This window comes from Aulonocara stuartgranti, assembly GCF_965226115.1.
Source record: "Aulonocara stuartgranti genome assembly, chromosome: 23".
Taxonomy (NCBI): Eukaryota; Metazoa; Chordata; class Actinopteri; order Cichliformes; family Cichlidae; genus Aulonocara; species Aulonocara stuartgranti.
Window position 1 is genome coordinate 8,185,637 of NC_138958.1, and position 20,011 is coordinate 8,205,647.

At 39.8% G+C, this 20,011-nt stretch overlaps 1 protein-coding gene and 1 long non-coding RNA gene across 5 annotated transcripts; both read right to left on the reverse strand.

Annotated features, from left to right (window-relative positions):
- Positions 1–2,850: 2,850 nt before the first annotated feature.
- LOC309699930 (GTPase IMAP family member 8-like) lies at positions 2,851–15,402 on the reverse strand. 4 transcript variants are annotated; one of them, XM_082523180.1, is made up of 9 exons: positions 15,327–15,402; positions 14,888–15,166; positions 11,604–11,688; positions 10,182–11,483; positions 6,605–7,306; positions 5,151–5,849; positions 3,949–4,743; positions 3,683–3,850; positions 2,851–3,600 (listed from the first exon to the last, which is right to left on the reverse strand). In XM_082523180.1, exons 4-9 carry the CDS (start codon positions 10,195–10,197, stop codon positions 3,380–3,382), a joined length of 2,601 nt encoding a protein of 866 aa, XP_082379306.1. In that variant the 5' UTR covers positions 10,198–11,483; positions 11,604–11,688; positions 14,888–15,166; positions 15,327–15,402; the 3' UTR covers positions 2,851–3,379. The 4 variants fall into 4 exon arrangements, with proteins under 4 accessions (XP_082379306.1, XP_082379308.1, XP_082379305.1 ...); XM_082523182.1 differs by having other exon boundaries at positions 3,949–4,728; positions 10,182–11,688; XM_082523179.1 differs by having other exon boundaries at positions 10,182–11,688.
- A 1,718-nt stretch (positions 15,403–17,120) lies between these two features.
- On the reverse strand, positions 17,121–19,978 carry LOC309699933. The gene is made up of 3 exons (XR_014274534.1): positions 19,858–19,978; positions 18,264–18,343; positions 17,121–17,154 (listed from the first exon to the last, which is right to left on the reverse strand). It is a non-coding gene; the product is annotated as an uncharacterized lncRNA (long non-coding RNA).
- Between the last annotated feature and the right edge of the window lie 33 nt (positions 19,979–20,011).

A 20,011-nucleotide genomic window follows, 5' to 3' on the forward strand; every position in this document is an offset into this window, starting at 1 on the left:
TTTAGAATAGAGCTGATGAGGGATTATGACAATTTCACGCAATGATTTGCGAAAAATATTAGTTTTCTAATTTTTCACTGTATTCTGATAAAATTTCCAACAGTAAGCTGTTGCAGTTTATTTGCTCGGTTGCTCAGTGTCATGTTATATTGACTAAAACTTGTACATTTTGGTCATTCAAGTTTCAGAAAGCATGATTTAGTGTTAGTTCACTGGTTAAAGATGTGTCGAACCAAAGTCTTCAGCCAGGGTGCACTCATAAAAAAAAAAACCCATCTGCATGACAGCATGTTGTAACCAACTGTAGTATCAGATTTAACAGACTACGAAATGAAAGTAACAGAAAGCTATTCCTGATGATTAATTTTAAACCCTGCTCATGAACTAACTGCAGGGTGTGACAGATAAATTTGCTGTACTAAGGGATGGCACTGAAACCCACACTGTTTCCATCAGCAGGCAATGGGCGAGCACCTTGCATAGCAGCATTGCTGCCACTGGAGTGAGCACAATTGGAGTGACAGGGTAGTCTCTTCAACTGTGAAAGGTCACTACAATGCCTCTGGGACTGCATTATAGATAGGAGAGCAGCTCTGAGCTTTTTCACACACAAACCATCTGCACATCCAACAGGAAGGGAAGGGGTTTTATTATGTTTTGATTAAGAGTCTCTTTAAAGTTGTTACAGTTAATATATGTTTTTGTAGTGATAGAAAAGTGGACAGCCACACTGTACACTGCTGTTGCGTAATGCGTCTGTGAGTAAACAAGCGAATAAGGCTCATAATAGTAATTTATGAAGGGAAACTGCTCTTGAAGCACACTGGTATATGGAACTTTGCAGGAAATATGGTTTAATCGTGGTGGATTAAACACCAAGGTGAGACAGAATTCATGCTAATGTTATTCAAATATGAAGCATAACTTTGGTCTTCTTTTGCTGCTGGCTGACACTTCCAATTTTGAAATCTGTGAGATCTATCCTTTCATCACAGACAATGTCTATCTGTGTATATGCTGTGGGGTGAACAAGGGAATCTGATCTTTGTTTACATCTTTTTGTAGAATCTGTTTACCTGCTCTTTCATTCCTTGTTGTTTTAGCTGTATCTGGTGGACATGTAAATGGTTTAATGAGTATTAAGCTGAGATTCTCATGTTTCTGTAAATACCATACATGTCTATATTTAAATAACAGGTCTGGCGCCTCAGAAAAGTTGAAAAATTGGGTACTTCAGTGTCACATAAAAAAAGAAAGAAAAAAGTTGCAAACCCAACAAACTGTACTACTTACCATTTAGAAATGGAAATGGAAAAGAAATCACTTCAGGTCAGCAGACACATAGCCACAGATGTTCTTTTACATAATGAAAAAAAGCTGAAATTTCATGCCAAAGCAAACCCATTGTAGGCTTGGGCACAATATTAGACATATACCATATTTCTCCATCTGCATGCTGATGGAGAAAAGCACTACATAATTTTAAACCTATAAAGACAGGAACCTGAGATACAGACTGAAATACCTTGCCACTTTAGCATCCCCAGCAATCTTAAAGTGAACAAAAAGCTGGCAAGATATTTCAATTTTAATCTCAAGTCATCGCTGACAATGGAATGGGGACATCTAGGTGATGCATACCAATGCACACATTACCAATGTTAGGGTTACAAATGAAGTTGATGCATTTGTGAGATGGGGAGGAGTAGCATTGCAGTCTAGTGCTAGTGAGCTAATACTGTAGGTACTGTAGGTCGTCATACCCCGCACCCCGCAGCTTGATTTAAATTGCATGGAGGCGGAGGGAACAGAGGTAGAAAGCGAGGCAAATGTGGAACCACAGGACAAAAAAACCCCATGTGAAAAATACAAAGCTACATAGCTGGTCTGTTTTCAGAAGCCTGATGGTGTCAAAACATTCATGTCCCAAGGTTTGAGTTTATGTGGCCATGAGGTTTGCCACTTGGCTTCAGTGTCTGAGATTTCAATCTGGTGGTATAAGTTTTGCAGGGTCATCCACCTTGAGGTTGACCTGGGTGTTGGTGCTATCCATGGTTGAGGATTTCTGCAGGTTGCAATCCTGTTTTGGCCTGCAGAAATCCTCAGAAGTCCCCCACCGGCCCTGGCTCTGAAAGACTTCTGTACCACAGATCGGAGCATGAAGAAATTCCACCTTTCTCTTCCTCCCTCATTTCCTCCCATGTCTGCGCTTGGGTTGGGACTGTGGGTCTCGGGTGCAGCAAAGAGAGGTGCAGGATGCAGATGAAACCAGTGCCTGCAATGAAGACCCGGTGAAGAGTAGGGACTAATGCGGGGGAAGGGGGTGTCTTTAGGGGTAATGGAAGGGGTGCTACCTGGGGTGGATGATGCTGATGTTGTAAGCCTGTCATCTTTAACCTCCTAGGACCCGGCGTCCACATATGTGGACATCACATTTTGCGTTATTTAGACCAAATACTCAATTTTGCTCTACAAGAGCCTGATATCCACTTACAAGGACATTATACTACTAAATTTTAAACGAATATCCTCATATGTGGCTCTAATTTTTCTGAGAAACAAAAAATCAGGTTAAAAAACAAATCTGGTAATTCTTTGTTTTTACATTCATCAGGTGCCAATATGCCCAAATGTCAAAGAAAAATTAAAAATGCATGCTGTGGAAGAGTTCGGGTCTTGGGAAGTTCCACTTGGCATTCTCAACTTCTTTTTCATGATATCTTTTCTTTGATGCCTCGGTCCAACAGTTTCTTTCACTTTGTCCATAAATTCCAGTTTATTTGATGATTTTTTTTTCTTTTTTCATGTCCTTACCGGCACTGCAATTAGAATTATTACCTGAAGACCAAGAAAAATGCCCAACAGCTTTATTTTCTCAAGTAGAAAATTACAGCTTTTGCTATACTGTCCACTTGATTGTCATATTTTGTTGAACCTTTATTATTTTTTATTTATTTATTTTTCTTTTCATTTTGAGTTATTGCAATCAGAACGGACAGGACCGCGGTCAGTGATAGGAAATAAAGAGAAATAAATAGAGGTTCCAGGTTCTGGAACACCTTACTCAAGGATGTAGACTGAGTTTGTGATATATATCATATTTAAGAGACGTGCCCCCTGGTCACCGGTTTAGCTCAGTGGGTGAACAGTCGATCACATTCCCCACAGTCACTGTTCCTTGTTTGCTCAAAGGCAAACAGTGCTAATGAGGCTGGGACAAGCAATGGTAGCTTATTTTTCAGATTAAGCTACCTGAGCCAATTCTCCAACAGTTCTCCAACATGAGAGGCGCTGCTACCCCATAAATTCACAGTATTGTTGGACTCTTTTTCTCTACATTTTTAAATTCACTACAGAATGCAGTAATCTTTTAATTTGTTCACTCGGGAACTTCAACTTCTCCGTCAAAGTCAAAGGTGTCGGATGGCACCATAGATCTGTAGCCTGATGTTTGAGAGAAGTTGAGAGTCAGCTGGTTCTCCACATTTGTGCCGATATGAAGATTCGATAACCAACTCAGAACTTTCTCAAAGTTGCCGGTTGATTGTTTGCGCTCTAAGAAAGACTCAGGAATAGAAGGTGCTGGACTGCGTCCTTTAACTGAAAACAAAACACACATTTAGACTTATTTTGTGCTTGATAATACTTTAAATGCTATGATTGATGATATAATTGGACTTACAATCAGGGATCAAAAATTCCTTGCTGTTTCCAAGAAAATGTGATAATTTCTCTATATCTTCATCCAGCTTTTTAATTTTTTGGCTGATTTTTGTATCTAGTTTTTCCTCCTTGCCATCTCTCTTCCCCTGACCAGTAGACCTGGTTGCGAGTTTCACCCTGTCACCAACTAATAATAATCATCAAAACATGTTAATAAAAAAAAAATCATCATTTACAAAATAGGATGAATAGAAACATATTTATTATCTTCCTCAAAATACTCACCCAGTGACTTGGATTTTGTGCCCGTCGCACCTCCCCTAATGTCATTTTGCAGCTCATGGAGTGTTTCCTTGAACTCTTTCATTAGCTCCAGCTCTCTCCTCCCGTACTCCCGCACTAGTCTTTGCTTCAGCACATGTTTCAGCTGCTTCCTCTTGAACATCTCTTCGAATCTCAGGTGCATTTCATTCATGTTTGGACAGAAGAGCTTGCCACTGTTTCCTGCTACTATTTCCTCTATCTTCTCAAACAGCTCTGTCACCTGATTCATATCCATTTTTTTCATATTGTTAATGGCATGGTACCTGTTCTCACACTTCTCAATCAACCAGCGCAGGGCACTATGCTCCCTTTCAATGTGCTCCTCCAAAGATTTATCTGCTAGTTTGTCTCCATATGTGAACAGAACCATTGCGTGTTTCCATACAGTGGCATGAAAAAGGTTCATGTGATCCTCCAGAGTGACTCGTTGAGAATCTCTGAATGTCAGGTCCAAAGGAATGACCAGCAGAATAACATGAACTCCTGCTGGGCTCAGTGAAAAACCTCGGGCAATTTCTTTGTCTATCTCATCTGTGCAGCATGAGGAGTCCTGCCACCAGCCCGGGGTGTCAATCACTGTGACTCGTCGGCCCGAAACCTCCCCATCTTGCATTTGACATTGTTCATTCTGACTAGATGCAAAGACTTCTTTATGCAGGAGAGTATTTCCTGTTGCACTCTTTCCAACAGTCTTCTGACCAAGCAGTATTATTCTCAGTTCCTGTAGCTTATTACTGGAAACTGAGAAGAAAACAGCTGTCAGAGCAAAGTGAAATGGGAAAATGTCATGTTGCATATGATCTGAGTGAGAATGCTCTGTCACTGGTAAGATTGTACATTTATATTTTCTTTTTTTAAAAGTTTTATACAGCTCCACATTCTCTTTGGGAATAGATTTCTGCATTTGATAAGATGTAATTACCTGGACATTGACAAGTTATTTGACATGTGACAGACACTATACTGCTATCATTACCGAATAACCAGAAACATTGTATCTATTACAGTCACTGATATCCTCTAGCATTTTCAACAAATTTTGAAGTATATTTCTGTATTTTGTCCATCTCTGCTATCTATTTAATATGAGTGTGTGGAAACAGCTCTGACATTGCGGCACGTTTTTACTTGTGACACTGATGCTATGTGATAGTGAAGCATACCTCCAAGGGATTCTCGTGTGGCCTTGACTTGACTTTGCCTCAGCATTGCTCCTTCTTTCACCTTCCTTCTTCTCTCTTCGAGGGTCTGAAATATCTGCTGGTCTGGAACAAAGTAGCTCCACCCATTTGCTGCCACAGTCTCAGTGATTTTCTCCAGCAGCTCTGAGATTTGTGTACCATCACTTGCATTCTTATTATCAACTACATGATATCTATTTCCACATTGTTCAACTAGAGACTGTAGGGCCTCCCCCTCTCCTTCGATGTACTGCTCTATGCTGTTTGTTCCCAGCCAGTCTCCTCTGGTAAAAACTATAATAGTGTGTCTCCACACTCCATCACCAAGAAGCTCCACATGTGATGTCACTGCATCTAAGTGTTTGGCATTAAATGACGCATCTGCATCTATCACCAGGAGGAAGACATGGGGCCCGGGAGGGCACAAAAACATGCTGCGCATCAGTTCATCTTTGATCGCTTCAGGAGTGTCGAACACAGGGAAGCCTTTCCACCAGCCTGGTGTGTCAACAAGAATGATTTCAGTTTTAGCCACAAAACCCCGGCAGGCAACAGACTTTGGCGTTCTTTTTCCATCTTCCTGGTCTTTGTACCCCAAGATAGTGTTCCCTACAGAGGTTTTCCCAACATTACGGCTTCCCAGAAGAATCATCTGGAGTTTTGGGATATGTTTCATCTCTTCTGTTATCGGACAAAACAACGATTGGTTAGGCTTGGAGCTTACAGCAGCTTATACTGAGATAAAATTATCAAGGCATATGCAGGCCAGTAAAATCACTGAATCGCAACGGGCAATGGAAGTATGTGGTAATAGAATTCATTAACATATTCAACACATTAAAATACTGGACTTTAAAAACTGGAAATGTTTGTTATTGTAATGTTGTTTTAACACAGAATTTTATGCGATTTTCTGAGGTATAATTTATTCTTTTTTTTTCTAGATGCATGTATTTGTTTGTAAAATGTCCCTTTATTCAGTCTTTCTTTGCATTAAATGTCACTTTTTTCCAGGTTCTCCCTGCACATAATGCTGAAATAAATAGTTTGACATTTTCAGATGCTTAAGTTAGACTGGCATTGCTTTCACGTCTGTATGCTTAACATGCAGTTTTAACAACCTGATTTTGTTTGACTTTTGCAAAATCCACCTAACGTACTACTATATGAACCTTGTTTAATCCAGTCTTTATTTTAATGCACACATCTATCCAGTTGTATTAACAAATACGTTTACAGGACGTTGTGTGGTGGATTATTTCCTGGATGGGCACAGTTATGATTCTGGGAAGTTGTATGTCCCATAAAGTGGCAAATTAGTCCTTTCATCTTGATGTTTGCATTGATTGAATAAATATGGTACCATGATTTGCTGCCATTATGTCATAATATATAATACAGGGGATGTGTTTGAGTGCTCCTTCTGTCACACTCACCTGGAATGAGTGTTTTCATGTGTTGTCTTTGGTCCTCGGCCTTCTTCCTTCTCTCTTCTGCTCTCTCAGCCACCTCCTTTTGCTTCTCTTTGATGACTTGGAAAATGGGCTCTTCTACCTTGTAGTAACTGCCACCATTGTACCACACCATCTCTTCGATCTTTTGCAGCAACTTTGTGACCTGAGATAAGTTATTCTTGTCCTTGTTATTAAACACATGGTACCTATTCAAACACTTTTCTATTAACCACTTGAGTGCCTGTCCTTCACTTTCAATGTGTTCTTCTATTGTCTTTTCCCCGAGGTAATCCCCGCAGGTGAACAGCACCATCGTGTACCGCCAAACCCGTTCACCTAAGAGCTTCATGTGTTCCTCCACAGTCGTCTTCTGCTCCACAGAGAAAGCCGAGTCTATTGGAATAACGAGGAGAAAAGCATTTGGTCCAGGCGGACACTTGGATGCATTGAGTTTAAACCTTTGCTTGTCCCCCTCTGGGATCTCAGCAAGGGAGAGGGAGCTGCTCCAACCCGGAGCATCAATCACAGTGAGCTTCCTGCCGTCCACCAATCCATGTCTCACTTCAGACTGAGCTGTTCTTGTTCGGCCACACTCAAATCTCTCCTTTCTCAGAATGGTGTTACCAGATGAACTCTTGCCAGCCCATCTACTCCCTATGAGTATGAGCCTGATCTCAGTCTCCTCTGAAAAACAAAGAAAATATTGAAACTTTTTTGTTGCAGATAAAAAGAAATAATATTGTGTTTAGTATTTAGTATTTATTTATTTATTGTCATTGTCAAGAACAATGAAATTGCGTTTGGGGCTTCCATACAACCCAAAAAAAAGAAGAAAATAATAAATACCCCTTAAAACCCAAGTGTACATATTTAACCCAGTGTGACTCCAATGCAATAAGACAATCCTTAGCAATAATGTTCGTAGAAATTCAGACAAAGACCTGAGAAACATGACAAAATACAACAATGCAACCCATTCAATATTGTACTGTGAGATATGATATCAGATATGATAGTTATCTATTTAAGAAAGAGGGGGGGGGGGGGGGGGGCAGGAGGGGGAAGAGAATAAAGATATGATGCACCAATGCAGACCAGTTCATTGCTATTAAGAAGTTGGATATGGTTATTGTCCGTGAGAGGGGGGCAGAGAGTTCAGGAGCCTCACAGCCTGTGGATACAGGCTGTTGGCCAGTCTGGATGTTCTGGCCTGTATAGACCTGTACCTTCTCCCTGAGGGCAGCAGATGGAAAAGGTGGCGCGCAGGGTGATGTTGGTCCCGCAGGATACTGTGCACCCTCCTCAGACAGCGAGTGGGGAAGATATTACTGATCTCTGGCAGACTTGTTCCAATAATTCTGCCAGCTTCTTTCACCACCCGCTGGAGTGCTTGCTGATCGGCCTTGGTGCAGCTGGGGAACCACACTAGAAATCCATACGTCAGAACGCTGCTGATGGCACAGTTGTAGAAGTTCAACATCAGAGATCTGGGAATGTGTGCGCTCCGCAGTCTCCTCAGGTAGTAGAGGCGCTGTTGGGCCTTCCGTGCAACTGAGGTGATATGGTTGCCCCAGGACAGGTCCTCGGTCACAGTTACCCCCAAGAATTTAAAACTGCTCACCCTCTCCACCGCCTCACTGCCAATGAAGAGAGGCAGATGGTTGTTATGACCCCTCTTCCGGAAATCTACAATGATCTCCTTGGTCTTTTTGGTGTTTAAGACCAAGTTATTGTCGTGGCACCATGACTCTAGTTGTTGCACCTCTGTCCTATAGTTTGTCTCATCATTGTTGGATATAAGTCCGAGCACTGTGGTGTCATCTGCAAACTTAACAATGAGATTGGACGCGCAGGAGGAAATACAGTCATGGGTGAAGAGAGTGTATAGCAGAGGGCTCAGAACACACCCCTGAGGGGCACCGGTGTTGACCACAAGGGTGGAAGAGGTGTTCTTACCCACTCTGACACTCTGTCTACGGTTAGTGAGGAAGTCCACAATCCAGTTGCACAGAGAGGAGTTAAGTCCCAGTTGGTGGAGTTTGGGACGGAGTTTGTATGGCCGGATGGTATTAAAAGCCGAGCTGTAGTCTACAAAGAGGAGCCGTGCATAGGTGTTCCTGTGTTCCAAGTGCTTCAGTAATGTGTGCAGCACTGTGGCGATCGCATCCTCGGTTGACCGGTTCTCCCTGTATGCAAACTGGTGCGAGTCCAGGGATGGTGGAAAAGCAGCTCTGATGTGTTTAATGACCAGTCTCTCCAGGCATTTGGCGGGAATGGGGGTGAGTGCCACAGGTCTGAAATCGTTCAATCGTGTGACATTTGACTGTTTTGGGATGGGAACGATGGTTGCTGCTTTGAAACAGGATGGTACCAGTGAACAGGACAGCGAGGTGTTATATATAGAGGTGAAGATGTCCGTTCTTATTAGGATTGTGAAACAACTTATTTGGATTAATGATAATGCAGCTTGTTGTGACCAGATTGGCATAGAAGCTTTAAAATAGAAGGCGGGCTTATCTCCTCAAAATGAGGAGCAGAATAGAATCCTTCAGCGTGACATTGTTATCACCACAGTTGTCTCCACTGCTTTAGATGATTGACACAAGAGGAACGTTCTAAGAAATTTGTGCATGGGAGAGTTATTTCTGACCCTTTCATTTCTGTCTGAGGAATAACAAGTCAAAACTAAAATAGTGAAACATTTTTAGAATGACCCTGAACCAAAATAAATAAGTGATCAGAAGCAACAAGAGGAAAAAGAGAAAATATTAATTCAGATAAGAATGCCTCAGTCCCTCTTATTGACAAAATATTCAGTTGAAACAGCTGAAAAGCGTAGGCTATATGATGCAATGCAGTGCAACACACAAATGATCTTTTCTGGCATCAAATATATAAGCTCAGACGATACTATAGAAGGCAATGAAGAAAACTGCAGTGTCAAAACACGATTAAGAAGTTAACCAAAAGCAGAATTTTGCAGGGCTGTTTTTCTTAGGAAAGTTTTTCTCTCAACTGTATTGACATATACAAAGCTTCTTGGGCGGAGCTCTCATAAGGAGGGATGTTTGTCAAAAGGTTGCTGGGAACTCAAAATGTTCTTTCCTTCTGGGCAAAAAAGGAAATTCTGGCATAACTGGTTTAGTGGCATGTCTCCTGTCTAAAAGCAAATGCCCAGACTGGTGTTTTTGGTTTTGGTTCTGTTTTTGTTAGCTAGTGTCTAACAGGGCTCTCAAACCTACAACTACATGCTCCAATTGCAAACACATGAATTTTGTCTATGACCTCTAGTTATTGAATCCAAATCCAAACAAATACATTTAATAACAATTTAGGAATGTGTTTAACAGATTTCTTTCTTTCACATCATTGCTTCTGAGTAACTGGTATTCACAATCTGCAGTGAAAAATTAGCAAACAACAAAAAAGTGGATTGTGGATAGACTTTATAAGTTGTTTCGCCTTGTGATAAGCCCCAAGTACATTTCACAGCTCCATGCTGATTCATTTTTATTCAAATTGCTTCAAAAAAGTAAACAATATTTCTCAATTAACTTACCAAGATTGGCTTCCATTTTTCCTACTTCTGTTTTAAAAGTGCCTTTGAATGGTCCCAAGCTCTTCACTGAGGTCGAGTGGATAAAGTCTGTATTCAGGCATATTTTAGTACGAGTTCTTGCAGCCTTGACTGCATAAAGTGTGACTGAGAGGGCAAAGTGTTTGTATCTAAATCATCACAGCAGTGCAGAAATCCAGACTAACTGGTTTCAGACAGGTAGTGAGCGGTAAATGTTATGTCAGTTTAGCCACAGTAAAGCTACATAACTACACTACATCATTCAATAGAAATCATTACATTTGCTTTTTTTTTTAAAAAGTAAAACATCTTACTATAGCTTATGGAAATAATGAGTGTAGTGGGTGTTTTAGCACCAAAGGCCATAAATAAAAAATATATTGATTTTTAATTGAAGAAATTAATTTAATCAAATCCAAAGATAAAATGTTTGTCTACATATACAGTATATACATGTATTTCCAGTGATGTACTTTCAAATTACAAAACCATTACATATTCAAGGATGAGTCATCCAATGTGCCGTGCTCCTGTAATTATCCTGACAGACACATAATGATGTTGGGTCTCCACAAAAAAGAGCATCATTCAAATCCAGAGCATAAATGAGCCTCTAGGGGATTGTGAAATTATAAACCTGACTTTCACTAAGTCAGCTGAAATGGAATAGACTATTATTTGTATGCAGCATAGGCTAAAGAGTGGCCATGATAACTTCATGGTTTCCATTTGTAGTTGTTATCCGTCTTTAAATCATTAAAGTCAGGCATAAGACAATCAAAAATACACGAGTTGTAGAAAACAAAAGGTAATTTGGAATAGAATACAACAAAGAAAATGACACCATCTTAAAAGCATTTTAAAGTGAGAGACCTGTAAAATTTAAATTACTGAAATAATAATTCAATACCATATGGTGGACTTATACGACAGATGCTTTTGGCTCTTTATCACTCTCTATTAATATTTATTTGGCACTAAGGAAGTTCTGTTTGTTTGACTGACTGGCAATAGCTAAACAACTGTTCTTACATCATGCTAGCGGCATTATGTTGACTGAACTACCACAGGGGATCACCTTATGCTGGAGCTTACAGAAAATACTAAACTTGGTGTAAACTCTAAGTGCCAGGGTATATCTGCTTATCCAACAGATTGGACATCTCCATCCACGACAGGTCCCACTGCACTTCCGTCACGTCCTGCTTAGTTGCAGGAACCGGCACTGCTGGCACGTCTTCTTTGGAAAATGGCCAACGTTTCCAAGTACCCAACATCTGGTATCTTAAAAAAATAAACAAATGATAATACCTGAAGCATTTGACAGCTTGTTTGATTTTTGAGTCATGCTAAGACATCATCTGTCTAACAACATATATACAACTCCTGGGTACTGTAACTTACCTGTAGCGATAAAAAAGCCAGACCGATAGAGGAATAAGAAACAGAAATACAAGTCCAACAGACAGGATAATCCATTTCCAGTAGCCTGTTGACAAGAACAAATAGTATTTGTTTCAGTGCAAAAAGGCTCAACCAGGTTGTACCTGAAAATACATTACTGTTCCACATCATTTAGTCTCATTTCTTTTCTATTTTTTAAGTCTGATTTCTAATTAACAGCTGAAGAAACCTGCTAATGGGGTGCAAAGTAATGTGATTCACAGGGTGCTTTTTTTCTTTGCTTGCATACCTTGAATTACTGTTACATCTACTACAATAATCAGTCAAAAAAAAAAAAAAGGACAGTTGAATAAGTAGGCAAATTAATACTCGAATTATATTTTTATGAAGTGTTACCAATATAAAAATAGCACTTAACGTTTTGGGTTTTCATTTATGACTTTCTGTGATGCATGTGGAGCACACAACAAAGGTGGGCTCACTTCATTCAGAAATGTGGCTAACCCAATCAATTATGGCAAATAGCACAAACATTACCAGTACTGTTTCTAGCTTATGATTGGGTGAACAGGCTAATGTTGCCCAGTGTTGAGCGAGAAATACAGAGCTCTGAAGCAGACCAACTCTAATCTTAGATATAGGATGAGATGCCAGCATCTGGCCTCAAACTTGCAATTTTTATACTAATAGTTTGTCTAACCTCTGGCTTATGGTTACTTTCTAATGGTTGTTGCTTCTACTAAGTCATCCTGATACAAAAGGCTAAAACTAGGCTGATGGGATATCACTAGCATAGGGATATTACAACAAGTAAATTTTAGATATTTTTGCCAGTGTTATTATCATAATTTGCCTCATGCTGAAAACCTTTTATAAGGTTGTTACTATGAAGGAAATTATGCGCAGCCAGGCTTTCTTTGCAATAGCTGGCTTGAGAAAACTTAAAATCCCAGTCAGGCTTACTGGATATCACAATGGTACTTTTAATCCAGCTTGCATTTCACACAAAATATTCTTCTTCTGCTGCACAAAATGATCCATATGAGTGCTACCTACTCCAGTCATAGACATTATTGGAAGATGACGATGATAAAATGGTGATAAAAATGTATAAAGAACATAAAAAAAAGCAGCAGGAAATTATTAATCTTGTAATTTTGCGCACAGAGCAATAAAACAAACATTTTAAGTTGAATTAATTATTTTAATCCTATTTTAATTTTTAACTTGATGGCTGCAAATTAAAGCTCTGAAACTGTAAACATTTAAAGATTAAAGGTTAGTGTTCCATAGCCTCTAAAGGGAGCTGTCGACAAAGGTTGCTAACTGATCTTAATCTCCCTTCGTAGTACACCTCTCTAATGGCTCATTAGGAAATGACAAAGTTGGCCTGGTATCGTCCCAGGTACTTGTCATTTATTTGTAGTGCTTTGGTTCTGAGGAAATCCCAAAGTTTTATTTGACATTATTAGAAACATTCTTATGACTCTGTCTCCTGCTCTGACTAGTCACTCAAATAAAGAGTGTAAAAACTTTCTTTGCTTCTTTGCTAATAAGATCCAACATTTCAGAGCAAACATTACCCATCCTTTCTCTCTTCTCGCCGCTTGCCTTAACCGCCCATGTGTCTTTGAGAGCTTTGCACTGATATCTGTGAATGCTCTCATCAATTTAGTTGATAAAATGAAACCTTCCTGCTGCCCACTTGACATTTTACCAACCCCACTATTAGGTAGTGTGTTCTCAGGATAATTAACATCTCATTTAGCTCTGCCAGTGTCCCTTCCTATTTTAAACAGGCTATTAGAGGCCCTCTTAGAAAGAAAAAAAAGTGACCTTTTCCTCCATCACAATTTTAGACTGTTTTCAAAATTGCCTTTTATTTCCAAATTTTTTTTAGAAAAGATGGTTTCCAGCCAGCTTATGGATGCATAGAGATGCAGGTGAACACTTAGCCCTTGTTCTGTCAGATATCTGTGTTGCCTTTGACACAGTTTATCATGAATCAGTCATGAGTGAGGATCTATGGGTCAGCTCTAGATTTGTTTTCCTCTTATTTGTCTTGAGCTGCTTCTGCTAACATTCTGTCTTCTCTGGCCATTTTATCTTGTGGTGCATCCCAAGGTTTGCTTGTGGGAACTATTTTATTTACCCTGTACATGCTTCCACTAGGACATATCCTGAATGACTCTGAAGATAGCCCATACCATTGTTATGCAGATGATATTCAGTTGTACATATCAAACTCAAACTTATAGCCAAATCAATGTTCTAAAAACTTAATGGAATTGAAAACTGTTCTTATTTGTGCCCCTGATAACTTCGTCCCCAGAGTAATTGAGAATCATGGACCCATTTCAGCTTCACTTCTGCCCACAGTGAGAAATCTGAGGACACTTTTGATCAGGCATTCAGTTTTAAAAGGATCTTGGCTGTCTTGTGCAAACGTATTTTTATCATCATTGCCTGTCTCAGATATATTGTCTCTCAGTGTGAATTGAAAATGATCATTCATCTTTTTATTTCAACATGATTCGATTATTGTGATTCATTATTCCTACTCTGAGCAAATCCTTCCTGGATCGCCTGGAAATGGTCCAAAAGGCTGCTGTGAGGCTGAATCCTCTAAAAGCTCTCATCAGAGTCAAATTCTTCTTCTTTATTGTTCAGTTTACAATTTTGGTGATCACTTTTAGACTTCTTAAAGGTCAGATGCCTCCCTTTATTCATGAACTACTGTTTAATAATTTTATCTTATATTATATTGTACCTGTAAAGCACTTTTGGACTTTTGTTCTTGAAAAAATCTATATAAATAAACTTAATTACTTACTAACTTATTGTGTTTCTATATCAATTTTTTCCTTGTGACTTTGGTGTTTGTGTTATCTCCTTTGTCTTCTTTAACCACTTTTATGACTTTTGGTGACTGCTCTTCCTTGTGTGCATCAAACCCTTAACCTCCTCCTTTGCCTTCCTACTGGTGGCCTGATTGTTCCCACCTGTGTCTTGTTCCCACCTGTGATTGTTCCCACCTTGGAGTCAGCCTTCTGTGTGCATGCAAAGGCTTGGATTTCCCTTTTTTACTTCGCCTGTTCATTCCATGGGTTTTTATTTCTTCTCCCTTCTTATGAAATCACATTTCTACCTTTTGGAGCTTATCTTGGGACTTTTGTTCAGCCAAAAAAGGCTGCATAGGCTGGATGCTTCTGTTACCTAAAAGGCATTTGAACAAAATGTAAAAATATAAACACAAATCATTACGTTGAGATTATACACCTGACCTGGGGTGTCGCTCTTGGGTCTCACAGATAACCAGCTCTCTGTACTCTCCATCTTTAGGGCCGGGGATGCACACTTGTAGGAACCTTCGTCTTTCTTTGTTACGTTCTCAATAGTCATGTTTATCTCATTGTTTGGACTCGAAGGCATCACAGAGACGACTGCTCCGTTTTTGAAGAAGGTTGTGTCGTTGTAGTTTGTTGTTTTGTACTGACAGTACAAAATTACTTTATCCCCCTCAAATACAGGGAAGGCTGGAGTCTTCATGATGATATTGTCATCTGTGGGATAAAGATAGTACACATAAATAACTCCTTACTTTTTTTTGTCACACATAAAACAAAAAATGCTCTCCCTCATACGTCACATTTAAAACCCCACCGTGTTATAATTTGTCTCTGGTGTGTTTTCCCCATTTTGTCCAGAGGCAGCAATACTCACAGCTTGCTGAGATCCTGACTGAGTTGCTGCGACCCTCAGGTCCCTCACACCAGTACAGCCCACTGTTCCCAATGGTAGCATTGAAGACACACGCATCAGTCCTGTTTGTGATAACAGCACACTCTAGTGGTGAACATTGGTCACCTTGGACAGCTTTTCTCCTCTGTGTACAGTCTGGAGAGTAATGCCTCAGCTTCCAGCCTTTGGCGTTCGTCTGAGATGAGGGGCAGCGCATACTGAATCTCTCCCCACTAAAGATGTATCTCGTGCTGGGAGCCAGAATCAGCGAGGGAGGGATCAGCTCTGGAGTTGAAAGACGCAATAAGATTAGAAGAAGAACCAGAGCACTTTCATACTGTAGCAACTGGCAAATGTTTCCATGTTAAAGTTTTACTCATGAATATCATTATCATAAATGCACTTGCGGGCCTTGTTTGGCTGCAGAATAAGTGGCTCACATGGGAACACAACCGCTATAACTACATATCTCTGGAAATTACATTATAATTATTGCACGATTACATTTCATGCACCGCAGCAATGTGCAGTAATGAAAGAAGAAATCATATTCTGAAGTTCAGCTGCAGCAGGGACACGGGAATCCACAGATGACTGGTACATTTTGTCCTATTGAGGTAATTGACTTTTCTTATGAAACCCAACTTAATTTTCATACCACTTAAAATTTGATACAGGCATTCACGTGTCCCTTATGATCAGTTTGGTGATTCCCTCAGCTTTTCTTATTGGAATCTAAATCATACAAAACGTATTACTTACTGATCTGCCTTAGCTGTCCTTTGTGCAGAGAATACTGAATGAACATGACAGGTAAAGTGGGTTTACTTTGCATTTCCTAATTTTCTGTCATATAAATAATGTAACAGTGGTAGATGCTCATAATAAAGGTTTGAAGAATGGTTTAAAATTGAAATCAGAGTGTGCCCGTATAATCTTTGTGAAGCAGAATCTTAGCCTGCAGACTACCTGAAATGCTAGCAGATCTTTATAATATCATAGAGAGTGGATATCATTAATATGGTCATGTTAGACACACAGCTTGGGCTGAACCAAAATCACACCCACATTCTGGTTTAACATTATGTTTTCAAGGGTCAGCCAATCAGAAGAAAGTTGGCAAAGAGGGAGAGCGTTCTTTAGGAGAAAAGAAGATAAAACAGCATAATTTAGTTGAACTGAAGGGTTGCACTAAGGCCCAGTATATGATAAATAAGGAACTGTAAACAATCCAAAAGATTCTTGAATATAAATATAAGGGGCGTGAAATTAGCATAATGTTTTCCCTTGTAAAAGTTTGTTTTTTAATTAATTTAAATATTTTGAACATTATGATCTTAATCTCGGTTAAACCAGCAAGAAGATTTGGGCTCACAAACAATACACAACACAGCAGATGTTGTAGCTGCTCACCTGACACGATGAGCTCCACCGGCTGGCTGGATGTTTGTCCTGCTTTGCACCTGTAGCTGCCCGCGTCCTCCCTTGTTACAGCGGTGATGAAGTAGCTGTCATTTGAGACCACATGCCTGGGGTTCAGGGTCAGAACAGTTTTTGGTTTGTCCCACTCAAAGCCCCACTGAGCAGTGGAGTTTGACTCAACTGCACACTTCAGCAGCACAGATTCTCCGAGGTAGACTTTTGACCCTGGGGGCCACACGGACACAACAGTCTTTAGAAGACCTGCAGGAGAACGATAACTCCGTTGGCGTCTTTCTTCTGCTTATGACAGACATATTGTACTTATGTGTGATGATAACATCTGCCGTACCTTGCAGCGAATCAGCTTGGAGAACAAATGCAGCCATACCTGAAATACGGACAAAGCGTTTCACAGAAACAGTCGATTTAAAAAAAAAAAAAAATAAATATATATATATATATATATATATGTATGTATATATATATATATATATATATATATATATATATATATATATATATATATATATATATATATATATATATATATATTCTACCACAGATTGTTCCTGTCACATCAGTGACATTTTGGGTACAGTATGTTTTCTCTATTCTCTGTCATTCATGAGTAAAATGTATCAGCATGAACACCACAGGCAGCTCAGATGGCTTATTCCCACATGGCTGCATGCCAGAGAGTCAGTCATGGTCCACTGCTGTTTTTTATATTATATAATCAAGACATAAAAATATATATATTTTTAAAGTAAGTGTCTACAAGTAAATTTAAAACATCTAGAAGCAGTAAACCTGTGCCTATAAGGCATAACAATCTTTCGCTCTTCTAAGGAGTTGCTTTGAAGACCATCTGAGCCACATCTCTTTGCTAACACTCACAGTTACGGGACTGCCACACAGTTTGACAGAGAGCAGAGCTTCCTATGCCTTAATGAGCAAACTCTTTAGACAGTTATCATCCCCATGGGAACAGAAGGAATGTACACAGATTTGCTGTATTTTCCTGTTACACGCCCACGCTATACACGCACATATACAACAGTGTCACATAGTGCTACTACGACCATATAGTTTTAAAATATAACTCATGGCTGCCTGGGATGGAATAGCTTGCACAACAATTTGACAGCTCAGTCCAAATCATTTCCATTAGCCCTATTCAGATTCTGGCTGGTGCACATCATTTTAATTTAACACTGTCTGAAAGTTCCTGCTGCAGGCTAACAGCCTAGTAAAATTTATAACCCCGCATACCATACTACTGATATCTGCATCAAATAAGAGTGCTCGGCTTTGGCTCTGTGTCAGCACTACTCTGACAGCAGAGTGCAGATGCCTCTTAAACTGCTGGGACATGGTTTTGTCCACCGGTACCAAGAGTTTTGTCATGACAACGCTCGTTTTTTTGGAATTCTGCCCAGCAGAGGTGTGTGACAGAAGGTGTGTGACAGTCAATCAAGTGTTATCTGTGATACTCACCCAGCAGCAGGAAGATATGGATGAGGTTCATTTTGTCAAGAATTGAATGTCCAGAATTAATGTACAACTCCCCTCCTGTTCTTTGGAAAAGAAAAAGGAAAAAGCTTTTGAGATTTCCACAGTTAAAATGATGTATATTTCAGAAGTCCCTGTTATTTTACAGAGCCGGTTTTATTTCAGAGGCTATAAGACAGAGACTAATTGGATCTCATAGGAGGGGTTTCACCCAACTCTCACAGCAAACCACAGACAGAGATTATCATCTTGGTGGAGATATTTCCTTCCTCTGTCAACTAGTTAACAGGTGGAGCCTTTAGGCTGACAAAAAGGCGGAGAGGTGAAGATTTAAACCCACAGCACATCCAATTTATTATCAGCAAGGAGCTTAATTTTCCCTTTCTTCTTTTTTATCTTCTGTTGTTGTGGTCTGACCTTACAAACTTGCTGCAGAGGTGAAAGTATTTCTAATTTCTTCCCCTTCTTTGATCTGTGTTAAATCATGGTGTGGCTTTTTTTGGGCCTCCTGCCAATGCTAAAATCCTGCATTTTCACATTTTTATTTACTCATTCAGGTTATTTTTTGTTATCTTTTGTTTGCTCTATTTATAGCCTCCCTTTCGGTCTACTGCTTACGGCTGTGGATGCTCATTTTCCCTTTTGGTGAACATTTATTTATAGTCCCTGTAATCCAGTCAGTTACAGTGCGATAAAGTTTAGTAAATTGATTGAGGAAATCTCAATCCCCCAGTCTGCAAGTTTATAGTCAGCCCACGGCACAGACCAGAACATTGGTTCGGGATGAAATATCTCAACAAATACGAGATTGTTGTGGATATCCACAGAGCCCACAGGATGAATCATAATAACTTTGGTTTGGTTTGGTTAATGAATTTGGATCCCTAGAGTTTTAGATCGTACCTGTTATGCCATTGCTTATTTTCTGCCATATTCATATTGTTACCGTGGTGCTCATATTAAACACCTTTCATTTTTCAAATAATGAGATCAGTGTATGTGCAAGTAAAACATGTGAGCCAAAAGCTCAGGCTTCAGACTGCTTTGAATGTGCAGTTACTAGCAGTCTTCAACAACAATGATTGTCCCTAACATGCATCTCAGGGACACATCTGGCTATAACCCAGCTACTGTTCAACCCAGACAATCAAAGTGAGGGTGGCCTTAAAGGGAGGATGGCTTGTCTCAGTAAGTGAATGAACTAGGGCGGCTGCACCGAGGCCCAGGCACTGTAAAACACTTTAAACTGCAGCTCATGCACTGTCTAAAGAATAAAAACGTAAATAGACATAAGACTACTGCCACTTGGAGGTTAGTCCTGTGGAACATTTGCAGAGCTATTCCATTCATATTTCCTGGATGGTGATTGACTCTAATAATTTCATGAATTTCATGATTTTCACCTGAAATGCCTCGAGCTCTCAGACCTAGACTCAGCTTGACCCCTTCAGAATAAATTGTGATAATTTCAGAGACCTCAAGATTTCCATATGGAATCACGTTTTTACCATTTACTGACTTTCCCATCAACTGCAACTGTCCAGTTCGGAAACGTAAGTTAACTGAAGAATAGCTCTACCTGGATGAATCTGATAAGCAATGTTCACTGTTTAGAATCGCTGACAAGCTCCACCTACACCCATCCCGTTTCCTGCCTCTTCTGTGGAGTCCCAGGGACAACCAACCGTGACACCCGCAGGGTAAATCTTATCTTGTTTTTTTAAGTGGCAATC

Bases quoted from the DNA above. Each gene is read 5' to 3' on its own strand.
- LOC309699930 (XM_082523180.1), bottom strand. The intron at 5,850-6,604 runs GTGAGTGTGACA...GTCCGATAACAG, and splicing joins CATGAAAACACTCATTCCAG to AAGAGATGAAACATATCCCA. The intron at 3,601-3,682 runs GTAAGTCCAATT...TTTTGTTTTCAG, and splicing joins GGAATTTTTGATCCCTGATT to TTAAAGGACGCAGTCCAGCA.